General features: G+C 39.5%; 1 protein-coding gene across 1 annotated transcript in view; it reads right to left on the bottom strand.

Annotated features, from left to right (window-relative positions):
- SUSD2 (sushi domain containing 2) overlaps positions 1 to 18050 on the bottom strand; it is a 95864-nt gene that overhangs the window by 49652 nt on the left and 28162 nt on the right. Inside the window, exons 17-23 of the mRNA XM_018558490.1 lie at positions 15790 to 15957; positions 15422 to 15596; positions 13107 to 13308; positions 11733 to 11818; positions 10616 to 10884; positions 5226 to 5369; positions 1211 to 1366 (exon numbers count right to left, since the gene is read on the bottom strand). Of these exons, the coding sequence (XP_018413992.1) occupies positions 1211 to 1366; positions 5226 to 5369; positions 10616 to 10884; positions 11733 to 11818; positions 13107 to 13308; positions 15422 to 15596; positions 15790 to 15957 (1200 nt within the window). The remainder of the gene's footprint in view (positions 1 to 1210; positions 1367 to 5225; positions 5370 to 10615; positions 10885 to 11732; positions 11819 to 13106; positions 13309 to 15421; positions 15597 to 15789; positions 15958 to 18050) is intronic.

Below are 18050 nucleotides of genomic sequence, written 5' to 3'. Positions count from 1 at the left end.
AATGTGGCAATTTCAAGCATTGTTAAAGGAGAACTATGGGGTGAGTGCTTTCACTCACCTCATAGTTCTAGCCGACCTCTGACAATGAGACTGTCACAGGTCGGCTGAGTAGATCGGGAGGTGAGCGAACACATACCGGCGTTCGCTCACCTCTTGAATCTGTCACAGCTCTCTGCCGTGACAGGGGAGAGGCTGGATTCCCCCCTCCCCGCTCCGATCCCCCAGCGCTGACTGGCGGAACGGACAGGGGAGGGGGCGGGTACAGCTGGCTCTGCCTCTAGATAGGCAGAGCTAGCTGTCACTCACGCAGCTGGGCGGATCCAGATATAATTGTCGGGATCCGCTTTAGCTGCGGCGTCTCAGTATATCGCGTGCAGTAGATTGCGGTAAACTGCAGCGTCTCAGTATACCGCAAGCAGCTCGCGGTACACAGAGCTTAGGGTGACGGGAGGACGCTAGTTTGTGTCCTCCCGTTACCCTAAGGAGAACTATGGGGATAGCTTTAACCCCATAGTTCTCCTTTAACTAACTTTCAGCAGCACAAATAATAAACAAATAATGTCAACCTGCCAACAATAGATATTTATGGTTGTGGACTGCATAATCCATTTCATCATTGTAATCAAAAGCTTGTTGAAAGTAGTTGAGATTGCTAGAACACATGTCAGGAGACATTAGAACAGGTTTGGCTACAAATCAGGTAGCACAAATATAGACTTCAAATAGCCAGGACACCCTTGTTCAGTAAAAGATTTAGTGGTTACGTGAACAATGTTTGCAGCTCCTTAATGGTTTTGTAATAGCAGTGTATATGTATTGCCACAGGCCATAGAGGATTCAGCTACACATGTCTATATTAGTGTCAAGATTTAAATGATCTTAAAGTGGGGCGGCTACTTACTAATGTTTGGTTACAAAATAATGTACAGTATATGTTTAGGAATATCAGAATTTTAATGAGTTTGAAAACTATAAAACTATACTAACAGATTTAAAAACAACTAACTGAAAAGTTTCTGCCTAAAGTGCAGCAATACTTAGACCAAATATTTTGTCTTGCACCTCAGCCAAAGATACATGATTTTTTCGAAAGATAGAGACATTACATACCGGTACAGTCTATGTTCTACTTCACTGTACACCATTGCTGATTATGATAACATAAACAACATTCATCATACTAATAAAACATGTCATCTGGCGCGCTCACCCTTTAGGTCCATCCAGGTCCGATCAAGATGAAGGACTTCCTGATTTAGGAGAACTTCCAGACTTTTGGAGTCTGCTGCTAGACGTACCTCTATCACATCTGAATTTCCCTCTTGCATAGCCACAGAAGAAAAGCCAGTAACCGTAGTAAAAGAACCTGCAGTATAAATGGAAATATACCTATATCAGACAAAGCAAATTGTCTACATGTTGACTACAATACTGACTTATACCTTTACCCCCGAAACAGTTACATTGACCTGCTGATGACAGCCTTTTACCCTACTGGCAGGTTAGAATTCTAATTGCTGCAAACATTTTTTAACCTTCCTAAGTAGGGCCAAGCACAAAATGTTAGTGGATATGGAGGTAATCTCATTCTATAAAATAACATATAATCCACAAACAGTCCTAAATTACCTAAGATTACAAAAGCAAATCATAGACAGTTATGCAACCCCAATTCCTAAATAGTGATGGGCCGAACACATCTGAGTTTGGTTTGAGTTGCAAATCAACTTTAGAACATGGAAAAAGTTATTGAGTTCGAAGTTAGAGTTCGAAAAGTCTATGGGACCAGAATTCGGAAAATCAAATGTCCCCATTTTGAAGGCTTATATTCAATTTATTGGCCATAAAAAGGGTATGGGGATCTGGGCACTGCCCTAGGGGACATGTACCAATGCAAAAAACACTTTTTTAAAAATACAGTTTTTAAAGGAGCAGTGATTTTTAACATTGCTTAAAGTGAAACAATAAAAATTAAAAATTCTTTTAAATATCACCTTAAACTGCCTGTAAAGTGGCACATCTGTACGATATATAGAATCTGCTGCAGCAAAAATTACATTTATAAAGGGAAAAAAAAAAGTGGGGTTCCCCCCCAAAGTCATACCAGACCCTTAAGGTCTGGTAGGAATGGAGGGACCCCATGTTTTTAAAAAAAAAAAGCGTGTCAGGTTCCCCCGCAAAGTCCTACCAGGCCCTTAAGGTCAATCATGACATTCACTCTACGAAATAAAAATAAAAAGAAGATAAATGGAATTAATAATTTTAAAAAATCTGACACCTGCCATCCTGTCCGCTCACGATGAACTCCGGCCGCAGAATGGCATTCTGACAGATGCCGGCAAAATATAAACATAAAAACAGAATGCAATGATTTGTAAACCATATAACCCCATATTTTGTTCACAATAGAAAATATATAAAATGTTTAAAGTGAGAAAATGGACCATTTTAAGAAAAAAATAAGGTAATTTTGAAATTGTTGGCAGCAACACTTCTCAAAAAAGTTGTGACAGAGCAACAAAAAGCTGGCAAAGTGAGTGATACTAACAAGGAAAAGCTTGGAGAACATTTTGCAACTAATTAGGTTATTAGGAAGCAGGTCAGTAAAAAGATCGTCTTAGGCTGGCCATACACCTATCAATGTTTTTCGTTCAACCCGCGGGCTGAACAAAAAGAAAAATGTACCCAATTCCATCAACACAAACAGCGTGTCGATTGAAGAATCCTGCTGTTCACATTGTATTCTAAAAGGTGCCGCCGGCACCTGTCAGACTACCTGATCAGAGTGGGCAGCTCATTGGCTGCCTGCTCTGATCAATCGAAAATTTTCAGCCGGCTCTTTCGATCAGCTGATCAAGGAAAGCTGAAAGGGAGCCGACAGCCCCACACACTGTGCGTATTTTGGCCGGTACATTAAAAATCGGCCAAAATGTGACCAGTGTATGAACACCTTTAGAGAGTCAGAGTGTCTCAGAAGTAAAGATGGGCAGAGGTTCACCAATCTGTGAAAAGCTGCGCCGAAAAATTGTTAAATAATTTCAGAATAATGTTCCTCAATGGAAAACTGCAAAGACTTTAAATATATCATCATCTACAGTACATAATATTGAAAGATTCCAAGAATATGGAGAAATCTCTGTGCTGATAAGGACGAATCGCAATATTGGATACCCGTGATCTTTGGGTCCTCAGACGACACTGCAAAAAAATGCATGATTCCGTGATGGACATCATGCATGGGCTCAGGAATACTTCCAAAAATCACTGTCCATGAACACAGTTCCTGTGCTATCCAAAAATGCCACTTAAAGCTCTACCATGCACAAAAGAAGCCATATCTGAACATGATCCAGAAACGCCTTCTTCTTCTCTGGGCCAAAGTTAATTTAAAATGGTCTGATGGAAAGTGGAAAACTGTTCTGTGGTCAGATTAATCAAAATTTGACATTCTTTTTGGCTACCAAGGGTGCCACGTTCTCCGGACTAAAGAGGAGAGGGACCTTCCAGTTTGTTATAACCGCTCAGTTCAAAAGCCTGTATCTCTGATGCTATGGGGGTGCATTAGAGCGTATGAAATGGACAGCTTGCACATCTGGAAAGGCACCATCAATGCTAAAAGATATACAGGCTGTCCCGGGTTACGGACGTCTGACTTACGGACAATCCGTAATTACGAACGGGGTCCACAGTTCTCCTAAATGTACCGGCGGCCGCCGGTACATTTAGGAGAACTGTGGCTGCAGCAGCCTGTGTCCCCGCTGCTCTCCGCGCCTGTGTTGGCGGAGGCAGCGGGGAGACAGACCGCTGCATTCTGCCACTGCCCCCTTTACCTGCGCTGATGTCCCGGCCTCCTCTTCCGACGATCCTTCTCTCCCCGGTCCGGACAATCCTCCGCTCGCTGTCCTGGTCCGGCCGCGGCTCCTCTGCCCTGCCCCCTGCCTCCTCTTCATTGCAGGCTGGGAGCCATACCCAGCCTGCTATTGGATATTGTAAAATGCAAAAGCCAATAGCAAGCTGGCTATTACACCCGCCCAGTGCTTGCTGTCAATCAGCATGGGAGGACCTAATAGAGAACTTTCTCCTTCAGGCCACTCCTCTGCTGATTGACAGCAGGCAGTGGGCAGATGCAATAGCCAAGCTGCTATTGCAGTTTGAAATATCCAATAGCAGGCTGGCTATTGCTCCCATCATTAAAATAAAAATAAAGAAAAAAAGTTTAAAAAATAAAAAAAAATTAAATTAAAAAGAGACAAAAAAATGTAAAAAAGTTAAATAAATAAAAAATTAAAAATCCAAACAAATTAAAAAAAATAAAGTTGATAAAATAAAATTAACAATAGAAAAAACTTTTTTTGGTGTCATTTTAAATAAAAAATGTTTTTATTATATTATAATCTTCTAAACAACAGGAACAGACAGCAAAAACAAACGTGACCCTTCCCTATGCTATCCAAAACGAAAAAAAAATTTTGGCTGGAGTTACACTTAAAAAATGTACCTGTTGCGACTTACATACAAATTCAACTTAAGTACAAACCTAAACTCCCTATCTTGTATGTAACCCGGGGACTGCCTGTATCCAGGTTTTAGAGCAGCATATGCTCCCATTCAGACAACGTCTTTTTCAGGGAAGGCCTTACATATTTAAGCAGGACAATGCTAAACCTCATACTGCATCTATCACAACAGCATAGCTTCGTAGTAGTCTGGGTGCTTAACTGGCCTGCCTGCACTCCAGACCTTTCATCAATTTAAAATATTTGGTGCATCTTGAAACATAAAATACAACAAAGAAGACCCAGGACTGTTGGGCAGTTAGAATCCTTTATCAGGCAAGCATAGGACAACATTCCTCTCCCAAAACTCCAGCAACTGGTCTCCTCGGTTCCCAGACGTTTACAGAGTAATGTTAAAAGAGGAGATGCTACACCGTGGTAAACATATCCCTGTCACAACTTTTTGGAGATGTGTTGTTGCTATTAATTTCAAAAATTACCGTATTTTTTCCTAAAAATGGTACAGTTTTTCAGTTGAAACATTTGATATGTTTTCTATTTTCGATTGGGAATAAAATATGAGTTTATGAGATTCGCAAATCATCTGTTTGTTCCTTAAGTCGTAGGGTTAGTCTACTTTTTGTGTTTACCTAGGCCTGAGAAGCAATATTATAGACAGCAGAGACAATTTGCATCAGTGAATTTATATGGCATGTGGCAAAAGCTTACCGTTTTCAAACTTAGCAGCCTGAGTACGGCCTTGAATCATCAGTGAATGGTATGTGGAACTGACCAACGTGTATTCACCTCTACCCTTGAAAGTGAAATTAGACCCATCGAAGGTGATAAAATGTGGATCCCCAAATGAAGAAGCTGCAATACAAAGACATAACAAATGCAGTTACATTAAGAAAAATGCATTATTATGTACTCTTCACTTCAATATAGTGGCTCAGTGGGTATTATTATTGTCATTATTTATAATGATAAATAATAATAGGGCTGACAAACCCCTTTGTGATAGTAATAAAAGAAAGTACAAAAAAAACACTGGGAGGATCGGTGAATGGATGTCGGTTGATCCTCCTTCTGTGCTGCCATCCTGAAGCCTTCTAAGGTGTCCAGCTTTGGGTACTATGTAAAAATGGTTAGTCTAAGTAACACTCGGAATTAGCAGTTCTTACACAGAATTCCAAGCCCAAGTAACAGTCAGGAATAATGCTAAGAAGGTTAAGTAGAACTCCTGTCCTGTGTTGCTGTTTGTGTCCTAGCTGGGGAGTTTCACCTTCCCTATTTGTTTATTTGTCCTGGTGACCATCCTCACTGGCACAGAAAAGTATGGGAAATAAATTCACAATTTTCATCGGATTAAGTGAGGTGATGATAAATCTTCCAATGAGGACACCTGTTTCAGTGACAACTATCTAATAGTGGAATTCCCCTCACTTTGGAAATAAATCCAGTCACATCCTTTTGTAGAGGGTTAATAACACTTGTCCACGTTTATAAAAAAAAAAACAATAAATGCTTTGGTCAGAGATACACTTTGAAATGTAATTGAAAGTTATTCATATATAATGTAAAATAATGCATCTGAAGTTTTTCTTTTTCATGCACTAAATTAAGAGATTTTCTCACAGCAAATTTTCCTCTCATACATTAAAGAGCTTGTTTTATAAACTGATTTGAGTGAAATATATTTTTACCACTAGATGGAGATATTGCATAAACAAAAACGGCGAGAAGCCATGAGCAGTTCCAGCACACATTTCACTTGCTTGCGGTGCACATTTTGTTATGTTGTCCTACCATAACATATTCTGAGGGTGAAAAACTTTCACCATGCTTATGGGCTGAACTACATAGATAATTGGTAACATGCTCATAATAATCCTTAACCGAATATTGCAAACTGCAAAGCATACAGTAGCTCCTAGCTGTTCCACATTTGGAGGGAATGTCCCTCTTGAATCCCTCTGTCTGGGTCCCACTTGAATACTTCTAACTATCTTTCCTTTTCAGTTGTCCTGTTTTTCTTTTTTATCTGATATAAAGACCGCTATAAAAATGTACTATTTACTCTTAAAAGTCGTATCATTACCCTAAACCTTTCATCCAATTTCTAGCTTTGCATTGTTATTTTGAAAAGCCAATACAAACAAAAAGTAGTGGTGAAAAAAACACTTAGTTGAAAGGACAACTCAACCTTAGTACAGTTGTCATATAATAATTTTCACCCACCCCCTGCAATGCTGCCCATTGGGTATTATACTTACCTTTAACCCAATCCAGCGATGTTCACTGTGCAGCCCTTTTCAGATCCGTGCAACCTTTATGTCTAAAAATGGCCGCATTGCATAGGTGCTGCAGCCCCAATCCCATGGCAAGGCTGCACTCATTGGGTCCTCAAGCAGTCCTTCTAAGTATGGCTTTTCAATGTTCTGTGCCTGGTGGGTCGATTGCCTCCAACTGTTGCTGGGAAGGGGCTCCAGAAAACAGTGGAGGAGGATAACAGCTGGTTTTGGTTATGAATATTTGTCTTGTCCAGCCAACCACCTGGCGATCTATAGACAGTGGTAAGGCTAGGGGAGATTGTACATGTTTAAGAGCACTTTCCCAGAACTCTCTCTCTTCCCTGGGGCTTCTCCTTGTGGGTAGGCCTCAAAATGGACCATGTTGTGAGGCCCTGGATACTAAGCCACTTGCCGGAGTAGAGGAACGGAAGCTGGACTGGAGAAGGATCTTGTGGAAGAGTGTTGCAGAGGTGCAGGGAAAAAGCTGCAGGCCTCAGTATTCTAACTACTTACAGAGGGACAGTGTGACAGATTGTACTGGCCACGGGGTGAAGTAATTGCTGGCTACTATGTTAGCAATAGGTTGAAACAGGCGTTCAGTTACAAAATGGGTTAACTCACCTAAACAGGTGTGTACAGAAGGTTTTAAAAGGAGATGCAGCTAACAGGTCACTGGGAAGAGAGAGACTGTGAAACAAAGACCTCCCAGGCTGCTGCACTAGAGGTCTAGTGAGATCTGAGAAAATGTTTTGTTTGTTTGGAAGGTGTTTAAAGGCTTAGCTTGGCACCTTTATTCAGTGAGGGTGAAACTGTTTTCTATGTGTAGATAGATCTCTGACAGAGATAGGCTTTTTGTTTATGTATTTGTGTTACTAGCTGGCTTGAGAAGTGCTGTTTGTGAAAAAGTTGTCACTAACTGAGTACAATAAACTTCCCTGCTAAGGACCTTTGGACTCCAGCCTCTACAAGTTTATCGGCTTACTGACTGCATTGTGACACAGTGTTACCCAGGAGCAGGCACACACTGTTACAGACAGACTCCAGTTAGTGGGAGAGAATGACTGGTAATGCTCCTACAGGGTCATCCATTTGTCTGGTTGCTCTCTTAGAACCAGTTTTTACTCAGAGACTACTGGTAAATATCCTGTTGTTGCTACTATTTCAGGATACCTGTCCTCCATTTTTGTGCTTTTGACTATCTTGCATTCCTAAACACCTCTCTCCCGTATTAAGTTCAGTAATAACCTGTAAAAAGACTTAGTGACTGGAGCCTAAATAATGCCAGAGGTTTGTCAGTGAGCTGTTTGGTCCAAATACAGGGCAGGTAGCACAGGACAGGTAGGATAGCCCATCAGCTATCCACTGGCTTCTTAAGGGGTTAGTGCTACATAACAAAAAATAAAAATGACATTACAACAGCTTTGAAGATTCAAGTAATGGTCAGGGGCTCGTGGCACATTTTTTACTATATGGCACTTACTGTATAAGCACTACCATAGAGGAAAAAAAACACATTTGCCTTGTCTTGCTTCCTGTGGACAAATGTGGATAAAAGAACAGTAAGGAGGAGGGAATAAAGGGGCTTTAAGATTGTGTCAGGTGATGCACTCTGGTGGGAGACAGCAAGTGTGTACATTCAGTTATTATACTGTATGCTGTCAAAGCTATTGTATTGTAATGCATTGCATTGGTGTGTTGTGTATTCAATTAGTATAGTAAATGTTTTATATGCTGCCACAGGAATTGTATTCAATGTATTAATATTTGGTATGCAGCAATTTTGTGGTTATTTTGTTTACTATGCCCTCTTTTTTCTGCATTTTCTCTCCCTGCATAATGTGACACCCCCTTCTTCCTATGTGTTCGATCCAGCCATGTTGTGTCCACATGTGCACATGAAGAGGAAGGCAGTACCCTTCTTTGAATTGCAAATACCGTCACTCCAACCATCTGTTACATACTATTGTCTGCTAGTAACCTGCTGCATTTAAAAAAGATCTTCATGGATGAAAGGTATTTGGTGAGTTCAGCTATCTGACGAAGATTGTCTGCGGTGATTGTATCTGCTATATACAGGCCAGGCACAGAGGTCTCATGAAGGGATAAATCCCAATTTCAACATTTGGAGTCAGAATATACCGGTCATTCAGTACATTGGAAAAAATCTGTGATGATCAGTCAGTCATAATTTCCTGGCAACCTGTCCATAAGTAAATAAAAGCACTCTGGTGATTCAGAATGCCATCTCACATTTGGAACTTCAAAACCAATAGAGTTCTTGCTTTCACTGGTTAACATTTTTGTAATCCCCCCCCCCCATCACCACCACACATACAATACTTGTGCATTATATATGGCTTGGTGGTTTCTGCAATTGAAAATTAGCTCTGCATATTAAGCAGACAACATGCTGCCTCCAATATTTCAATCTTATTTCAAGTTTTATAAAAGTAATGGGTGGAGCATGTACAATGGAATCATCATTCAAGGGTGCCTAGGGCAGCATCATGTCTCTCTGCAGCACGAATAAATAGCAATATTAAACTGGGTCAACCACATACATATCTTTAAATGGGTCAAGCTAATTGTATTCATTTATGAGATTCCTTTATTATCTCCTGAAAGCTAATTTTTCTAGGCTCTCACAAAAAAAATCTTGTTATCTTTGTTATCTTTCAATTTAAGCAATTTCCATACTAGGCAGTGTACATTCTGATCAAATTTTGGTTTTAGTGCAGATATTTTTTATAAAGCAAATCCAGATATTGCCAACACTTCACTATATAAGTTATACTTCTACTTCAAAATTTCAAGAAATGTTTTTATTATATTTGAATCAACCCATGTAGGCCATAATATCAACCCCCAATATCACCATGTTGCAGACAGTTCAAACAATTACCTGCTACAAAACGCATTATAATAGAAAACTTGTTGAATCATTGTTTTTTTTGGTTCATTCAGACTTTTGAAAGTTTGTTTATGTAAACTTTTCTCTATGTTCATTTGAACAACTCACGTGCAGTGAGTTTAATTACATGCAGCCATCTAAAACCATTTGGTGGGAAAATCATACACTGACCTCTCGGTTTCTCCCCCTGCCCTGGCCTCACTCAGCACACACACACACTGTAAAATGTGGTCTTTCAGTTCTGTTCAGTTCTTTATTTATGGGGAATTCAATATGAGTCCTGTGATCAGATTTTTTGGCATAAAGCCCGGTAGACCACAGTAGAAGCTTATAGTCTATAAATGTTGTATGGGTCCATTTTTGGGCACACCTAAACCTGATCTCCAGCCAACAGCTAATTGCACATTGGAAGTACTTTACGGAAGCTGTTTTACCTGAAAAAAAGATCTGTGGTTCTGGCCAGTGAGTCCTGAAATTTAATCAGCCCTGACAGACCACAGAGCCAGGTTGGTGACTTCACTTCTCTCTACTGCAACACGGCTAGATCACCTTTCTGCTCCCATCCTGTGACTGGACAATAAAAGTGCAACAGCAGATTTATAAGCTCATTCCTCTGTCCTTTCAGTATATATGAACTGCAGCCACTTGATTGGCCCTAGTGCTGCTCATTCCTCTGTTAGTTTGCAGTACACAAGATTACATCAGGTTGAAATAAAGTCAAATCATATACTTGCATTGGTTTCTTTTAAAAAGACATTAAATGATTTAACCCCTACATAACTGCATTTTTATGTGTGCTTGGAGTTCAGCTTCCCCTTTAGATATATGCTGAAAATGTAATTCTTCATAATCCTGTGCCTTACACACCTGGCAACAAACATTCTAGTTACCATATCTCACAAATATTTACTTACCAACTTTTGGAGGTTTATACTTGCGACAGTCACTTGAAGGCCTGAGTTTCATGTAGTAGTCACAATTATCCGACCACAGGCAACAGTAATAGAAGGAGATGACATCATAGAGCCAGTGAGAGAAGCCTGGTACTCTGGGGGGCTTCTTGTATGGCGGAGAGCCCCAGTCATGACCTCGGTCAGGGGTACTTCCCCCTATAGAATCACTGGTAAGGACTTGGAAACCATCTTTATCATAACAGCACTGCTGGCCTGCTGCATAGGTGGGACTAGAAAAATAAAATGTCATGATTAGCAGTATATTGCTTTGATGTAGGTTTATTCCATCGTGCATATCTATGTATCTCATAACTATTACTTTTGTATAGCTTGTATATTTTGCATATTATTGGGTCAACAATTTCATGACCATAATTTGGATAAAGATTTGTAGCAGACATGGCAGAACAGCTACAGTAAGTGCTGTTAGAATGACTAGTTTTAAGATTAAACAACATTACGATTGTGTTCAGTCAAAGGATATCCTGCTTCAACAGCATCCATTCCTTATTCTTTGCCATGAATTAGATGTAGTCAAGCACAGCCACAGCGTTGCATATTCTTTTAACAGACTCTCAACTAATACCTAGGTTATACTGCAGCTGTTCGAGTGGTGGTTCTGTCCGGACCATGGTCGCCTACCTCAAATGGGTTATGGCTGGCTGACAGTGGACCTGTCACCTCTAAATGCTGTCACTTAAGGGCTTGTTAGCTCCTTTGTGATAACAAAAGTTAAGTAAAAAAAATGATAAAAAAGTTATAAAAAGTAAACAAAAAAATAGAAATACAAAATAAAGGTTCAGCGCAACAGCACTGTGCCTGGGTACACACACCAGCAGCTGAGCATTGTAGCGCAGCTGCTGGTATGAATGGCAGACCACGATCTGGACACAGACTGAGAGACCTTCTATCCAGACCACGATTCCCACCTCTGATTTATGAAAATTTGACTCACCGGAACTCCTTGTGTTTTAATTAATTATCCCTGTTATACTGGTTGTGTGAACTGATGCACACAAAAAGGTTAATTAAAATACAATAAAATATGTATTAAAGCAAATATTGGAATACAAGTTACCTGCCATAGATGCCTCGGACACAATGCACAGCTCCAGGATGGTAAGTACATGTGCTTCCCGTGTCTATGTTACATCCGTAATCTGGCTGCAACATAGTAGCATAATTGTGGATATTAGTTTTTTGAAGTTTGACCGTATGACTGGTAAAGCATCACAGATTTGTGTGTTTCATTGCAAATGTAATGATCATTTAACTTACATGAATTGTAATTGTTCTATATGCAAAGTTTTACGTTTTTATAGGTTAAAGGATTTGTGCATGAAAAAAAATTGTCCCTGGATTTTAGTTCAGTCCAGACATACTATAAAATCCTTCTTTGCCTAGTAGACTTATACTCAATCATAATGGTGGTAACTGTCTGGCTTGGATAAACTGATCAATAAAAGGGCTGAAATATTTACCTTTACTAGAGAACATGCTGCCCCGGGTTGTTTCCACTGCTTATCACATGACCAAAAGCCAAGGCATTTTACTTGTGTGATCTCATGTAATCACCCATTCTGAACTCTGGCCCTTTCCTATAGCAGAGATCACACGAGTAGTGCTTGAGCCATAAAGACATACTACTAGAACTGAAGGACATGTAAAATTGCATTTTCTCCAGAGGGGTAAGCATTTCAACCATTCTATTTTGCGTTGTGGTAACATTTGTTTGAATAGGAATTTTAGAGAAAGAACTGCCACTGGAAGTCTTTAATGGTCATAAACATGTATGAACAGCCATTACAGTCATGCATGATCATGACACAATTCTCCTACTGGACAACCATGTGGCCATAAATGTATCTTCCTATATATATATATATATATATATACAGGTGAAACTCGAATAATTAGAATATCGTGCAATATATATATATATATATCATGCATACATACATACACATTTGCACATTTGTAGGGAATGCAACTCCACCTCCTTAGTGTACACAGAGATTGAAATACATCTGCTTAAGAGGGCAACGAGTATGCCCTTTACTATAGAGAAAGAGGAACTTAAGTGTTACAATGCATTAACTGCATTAAGACACGTGCAGAAAAGATCACTGCAGGCTGTGGTGTTACTGTTCTTGCTTTCTGGTTAGTTCAAACTTAGACATATTTAGCCATAAAACGTTTATCATACCCCCTATACACTATCTAATATGCCTGTTAAAACTAATTTATTTCAACTGAATGTTTCAGAATCAGGTTTCTTTGTCACCTACACTTGGCATGTCTGTCAAAAAAAAGAATGAAAACGTCAGCAATGTTGTATAATATACTTACAAGGACTAAATTTGCGATGAAAGATTAATCTTATCACTACGTCAATTAACAGTTATTTGAACATGACCACAGGAATGTTGTGTTTATATTGTAAATAACGTACATGAAATCTCCCAGTGTCAGCTCTGGCCTGTTCCATAGTGCAGGGACAATCAATGATTTCAGAGAGAAAATCAGGAAGAAGCTTGTCACTTTCATGCCATTTATTACATTTGTCAAATGCCCAGCTAGCAGGGTCCTTGCGAAAGTCTTCACCCAGGTGCCAAGCCATGGCATGATCCACACTCCATAATGAATGGACATCCCTGTGACCACAAACAAAAGGTATAGTTTCCATCAAATAAACCCATTTATTGGGCATTTACTACACTTTCATTGTTTCTATCTGCTCTTCTGAGAACAAAGCTCAAGTAATGTTTGGCAATCTTGACCGCGGGCCTCCAAAATTACTAAGCTAAATGCATTAAATTAGTCATCCACATCGATGGCCTGTTCCGTCTAATACAAATGTGTTTCTGCAGAAGACGTGTATCCAAACCTCTGTTATTAAGCTTAGTGGTGAGACAAGTTCTTTTACATGCTGGCTTGTGAGTGTGCCATGATTCCTTTCTACTGTTTTACTGTTCAAAGCCCATTTCGTGTGCACCTTACTGTATAGCTGGTGACAAATTGTTGAGTGCGTTTGTCATTTGTTTTGCTTAATACAAATGTCAGATATCTGTTCTGAATGCTCATATTGTGCAGAGCACTATAGAAGAGGTTGTATTCACATAAATGAAACCACATATTTCCAAAAGAATAGGACTTCTGTACCTTCTAGCTCCCAATGATTTATTGTAGCTTTTTAGCCTATGAAAAGCTGCTGGAAGACTCAGATAAAACATTTGACCCCCATAGCCTACCCTGGGATATCAGCATACTCTTTTAAGATAAGCTTTTGTTATGATTTCAAATGTAAAATAGGTGTGCTAATTTAATCAAAAGTAGAACAAATTTATAGGTTTCTGGCTTTTTTGGGGCGTTTTGGCATTGTTGTGCCGCTGCGTCGAGGGGTGTATGCCGCCTGATGCCTATTGGCTGGGGAGCGGGGTCTCCTTGGCGCTGCTGCGCAACGACGTCATTGCGTTAGATGCCATTTTAAGACCCACCCAGGCCGTCGATGTCCAGATGTGGATGATTTGCATCCTCGTGGAGATCGGTGGCCCAGGAGTGACTCACAGATTGGGACAACCTATGCTATGGCTATTCTGGGACTCAACAGGTTAGTTGTTTCTCTATCTTATCCCTCTTGTACACCACATGGCTTCTCAATTCATCAGAGCATGTTCAGCCAAGGGAATACTTTTACTATGTTTTTTTTTTTCTTATCATTTTTTGACACAAATATGTTTAGCCATTGGTGTTTCAAGAGCGTTATAGGTTGGGTATTAGACCCTGGCCTTCTTTAGGTCTTGGGTAAGATTTTTTAGTGATTTCTTCCCCCTTACTTTGTTTGATCTAGGCCAAAACACATATGCGCATGGATTACTCTCCGTATCGGTAGGCGACGCCATCAGCATTCTGACATTGAAATATCAAATTAGGTGGATATTATCCCGTATGGGTATATTCCTTTATTTATTACATGGTTATTCAGGTCTCCTCCATCTCCTGAAGAAGCGCTTGGAGTGCAAAACGCGTTGAGAACAACTACTCTTTTATCTTTAAAAGAAGTGGAAGTTCATTGGCATATGATCCTAAGAAAATGTTTGAGGGATCATGCATTCTATGATTTTGAAAATATTTTATTTTGGAGTAGTTTTGTGGAGGAATTATAGATCATAATGAATATAAGCATTACATATCAATTATGTTTTTGATGTCTTTTAACCTTTGTACAATAAAAATCCTTTTGATATTTATGATGTTGTAATCTCTTGGTTTGTCACTAGTAGCTGTAAGAGGCGGGCAACTACAGGATGGATGTGGAAGAGAGGGCTGCAGGAGAGGGATATACTCTTTAAAACATGAACACAGGAGGGATATAAGGTAGCTGCTGCAGCTTATGAAACCTATATTGCTCGGTAGTGGTGTGGAAAAATGAGAGTACTCCCTTTCATCATAGGTGAGGACTTGCTGGAAATAATATGACAGCAGGACAAGAAATCAGGGAAGTGGTTGTCATTGGGACAGAAGGACTATGAGACTGACAGCAACCAGATAGTGATTCTAAGCAGTCCCCAATAGAGGGCTTTCCCATCATGTCCTGTGCTGACAGCGAGGAGAAATCTTCTCAATGGAAATAAAGACTACAGTTAAAATCCAACAGGGATTCTGAGCCTTCCCTGCCCTTCCAAAATGGAAAAAGCACAAATGAAATAATATTATTAATATTCATGTATTTGCTTTTTTTGTTTAATTGAGTGATAAATGAATTACTTCTCCCCATCAGCATGTTGACTTGGCAAAATCCTTAGGCTTCCAAATTCATAGGTGCGATGTTCTGGCATTGCTGGATTCGGGGTAAAAGTGTAGCTCCCATTGTTGGCATATTTATGTACCAATGTATAGAGATAGTCCCAGGTTGCTTTCCAGGTCTCTGAATAAGGTTGTCCTGGCCATTGTAAGGCAAAGAAAAAAAATATATGAAAAAATTAATTTAATTTCCCAAATGTAGTTTGAATAATGAAGAAAACAATTACATCTCTTTATAAAATGGTATAACAGATAATCTGACCACCATGGACATTAACAAATCAATAAATATTCAAATATAAGGATCACAGTGCATTGCTTTCACATTTTACCTGATTCCCCGTAACCCCACACTTCAATGTTAATTGTGTTCTCCTTAAACGTCTTTGAATCCCATCTAACGGTCAAGGTGCCATCAAAATTGGGTGTGCCATAGTACTGCCATTTTTTTTCATCCTCCAGAGTGCATTTTTCTGACTCGGACACTTTTCCAGGATGCACTGTATTAATGCAGGTAAATATTAGTCTTCAAAACATCCCCAACAATGTAATATCGAGTCACAATATTCTAAAGCCAATTTTTTGAATTTTCCCTCCATTGTCCAGAAGTACCCTTTATTCTATTGTGCAAAGAACAGTGAGTCTTTTAACTGTATTTAACTGAATTCAACTGTACTTTACTATCATGTATAAACAAGGGAATGTACTGTAAAGACAAATCACTAATTCTGCCCCTGTACAAAACACTGGTCCGGCCACTTCTGGAGTATGTGGTTCAGTTTTGGTCACCGATCCACAGAAAGGATGACCTTGAGCTGGAGAGAGTCCAGAGAAGGGGACAAAGCAAATAAGGGGGTTAGGAGACCTAAACTATGAGGAGAAACTGCAAGCGTTAAACTTGTTCCCTCTGAAGAAGAGAAGACTAAGAGGGGACATGATATTCATGTACAAATTGTTTAATGGTGATGGAATAATCAGTAATAAACTGTTTACTGTTAGTTCAGTCAAGAATACAAGTAGCCACCATCTGAAACTGGAAGATAAAAGGTTTCATCTTAAGCTGCAAAGAAGATTCTTTACAGTGAGAGCTGTAAAATTGTGGAACTCCCTTCCACAGACAGTGGTATCAGCTGAGAGTATGGAATGATTCAAGAACTATCTAGATACTTTTCTCAGTGCAAAGTGTTGAACTGTGTCTTTATTCAACCGTAACAACCAAGTATTCAAGGTCCAAGGCAGATTACAGTTAATAAATGTCACCTGGTGTCAGCCAATATCTGCAGGCTGATCTGCTAGACCTCCATCTATTTGTGAACATGTTTCTGGCTGTATACTGATTGTGCTTCCAAGGATATTTTTCTGGTTCTGTCTTTCCCTGCAGATATGATTTTTGGTCTAGCAGTATTGTGTTGATTGTGTCTTTGAGGATGTTTCTGGTTTTGTAAGTACAGTAGTTATTGTACCTCTGAGGACTTGTTTGTGGTTACATCAGTACCATACTCATTATGTCTCTGCAGATATATATTTATATGTATCGGTACAGAACTGATTGGGTCTCTGCGGATATGTTTCTGGATCTGTCCATATGGTACGCATTTTGTCTCTGTAACCATGTTTCTGGCTGTGTCCGTGAAAACATATATATATGGTTCAGTTAGCACAATATTGGTTGTAGCTCTATGGAAATTGGTTGTGTCAGTACAGAACGAATTGTGTTTCTACAGATATTTTTCTTCTGGTGTCAGTGCAGTACCAATTGTGTCTCTGCAGACGTGTCTCTGGTTATATATGTGCCATACTAATTATATCTCTGAGCCCATGTTTCTAGTTGTGATAATATGTTACTGATTGTGCAGTAACAATTCTGATATTTGCACATTCACACAACATGGCATGTAATGAGCATATCGGATGGACACATATTTCTGAGGTCCATCAACTTAGGACCTGCAATTATAGCTGTCATTTGATCTGTTATGTTGCATTTGCTCTATGTTCCAAAGTTTATTTTGGATTAAGGCAGGAACATGACATCAGGGTGATGTTGGAAGGGGTGGGAGTGATGAATTTGAATTGGTGCACTGCTTCTCACTTGGGTATATTAGTTTGCATGTTTGTATGTAAGTCATTACTATGCCTGATGAAGGGACTATGTAAGATCTCGAAACATTGCTATGTATTATGATACTATGACTGTACGTATAAAGGCGATTTATGAAGAAGACACTATGGTGTGTCGGTAACTCTGACTGGGTCTCGACAGACCTATTTATGTTTTGTCAGCTAATTCTCATGTGTTTACTTGTCCCATTTGTTCAATTCCATTTTTATATACAGTTCATTGATTAACTAATGTATGTGCTGTGTTTGTGTATGTGTTTGCAGAGGGACGGAGAGCGTGAAAAACATTTGTTGGGGTAATACGTACTACTTCTAAAATGTTACCAAATGTTATCAAGCAGTCCTTGCCACTGAGAACATGACTGTATTAAATGCAGCGCTTCCCACTGAGCATTTATCTTGGGAAAAAAAAAATCAGCATGTGAACTATATGAGCATATCCCGTATAATTACCCCTATAATTATTGCTAAG

This window comes from Nanorana parkeri, unplaced genomic scaffold, assembly GCF_000935625.1.
Source record: "Nanorana parkeri isolate BGI_ZX_2015 unplaced genomic scaffold, ASM93562v1 scaffold343, whole genome shotgun sequence".
Taxonomy (NCBI): Eukaryota; Metazoa; Chordata; class Amphibia; order Anura; family Dicroglossidae; genus Nanorana; species Nanorana parkeri.
Note: the sequence above shows the minus strand (reverse complement) of the source record. Positions and strands in the feature narration are given on the sequence as shown.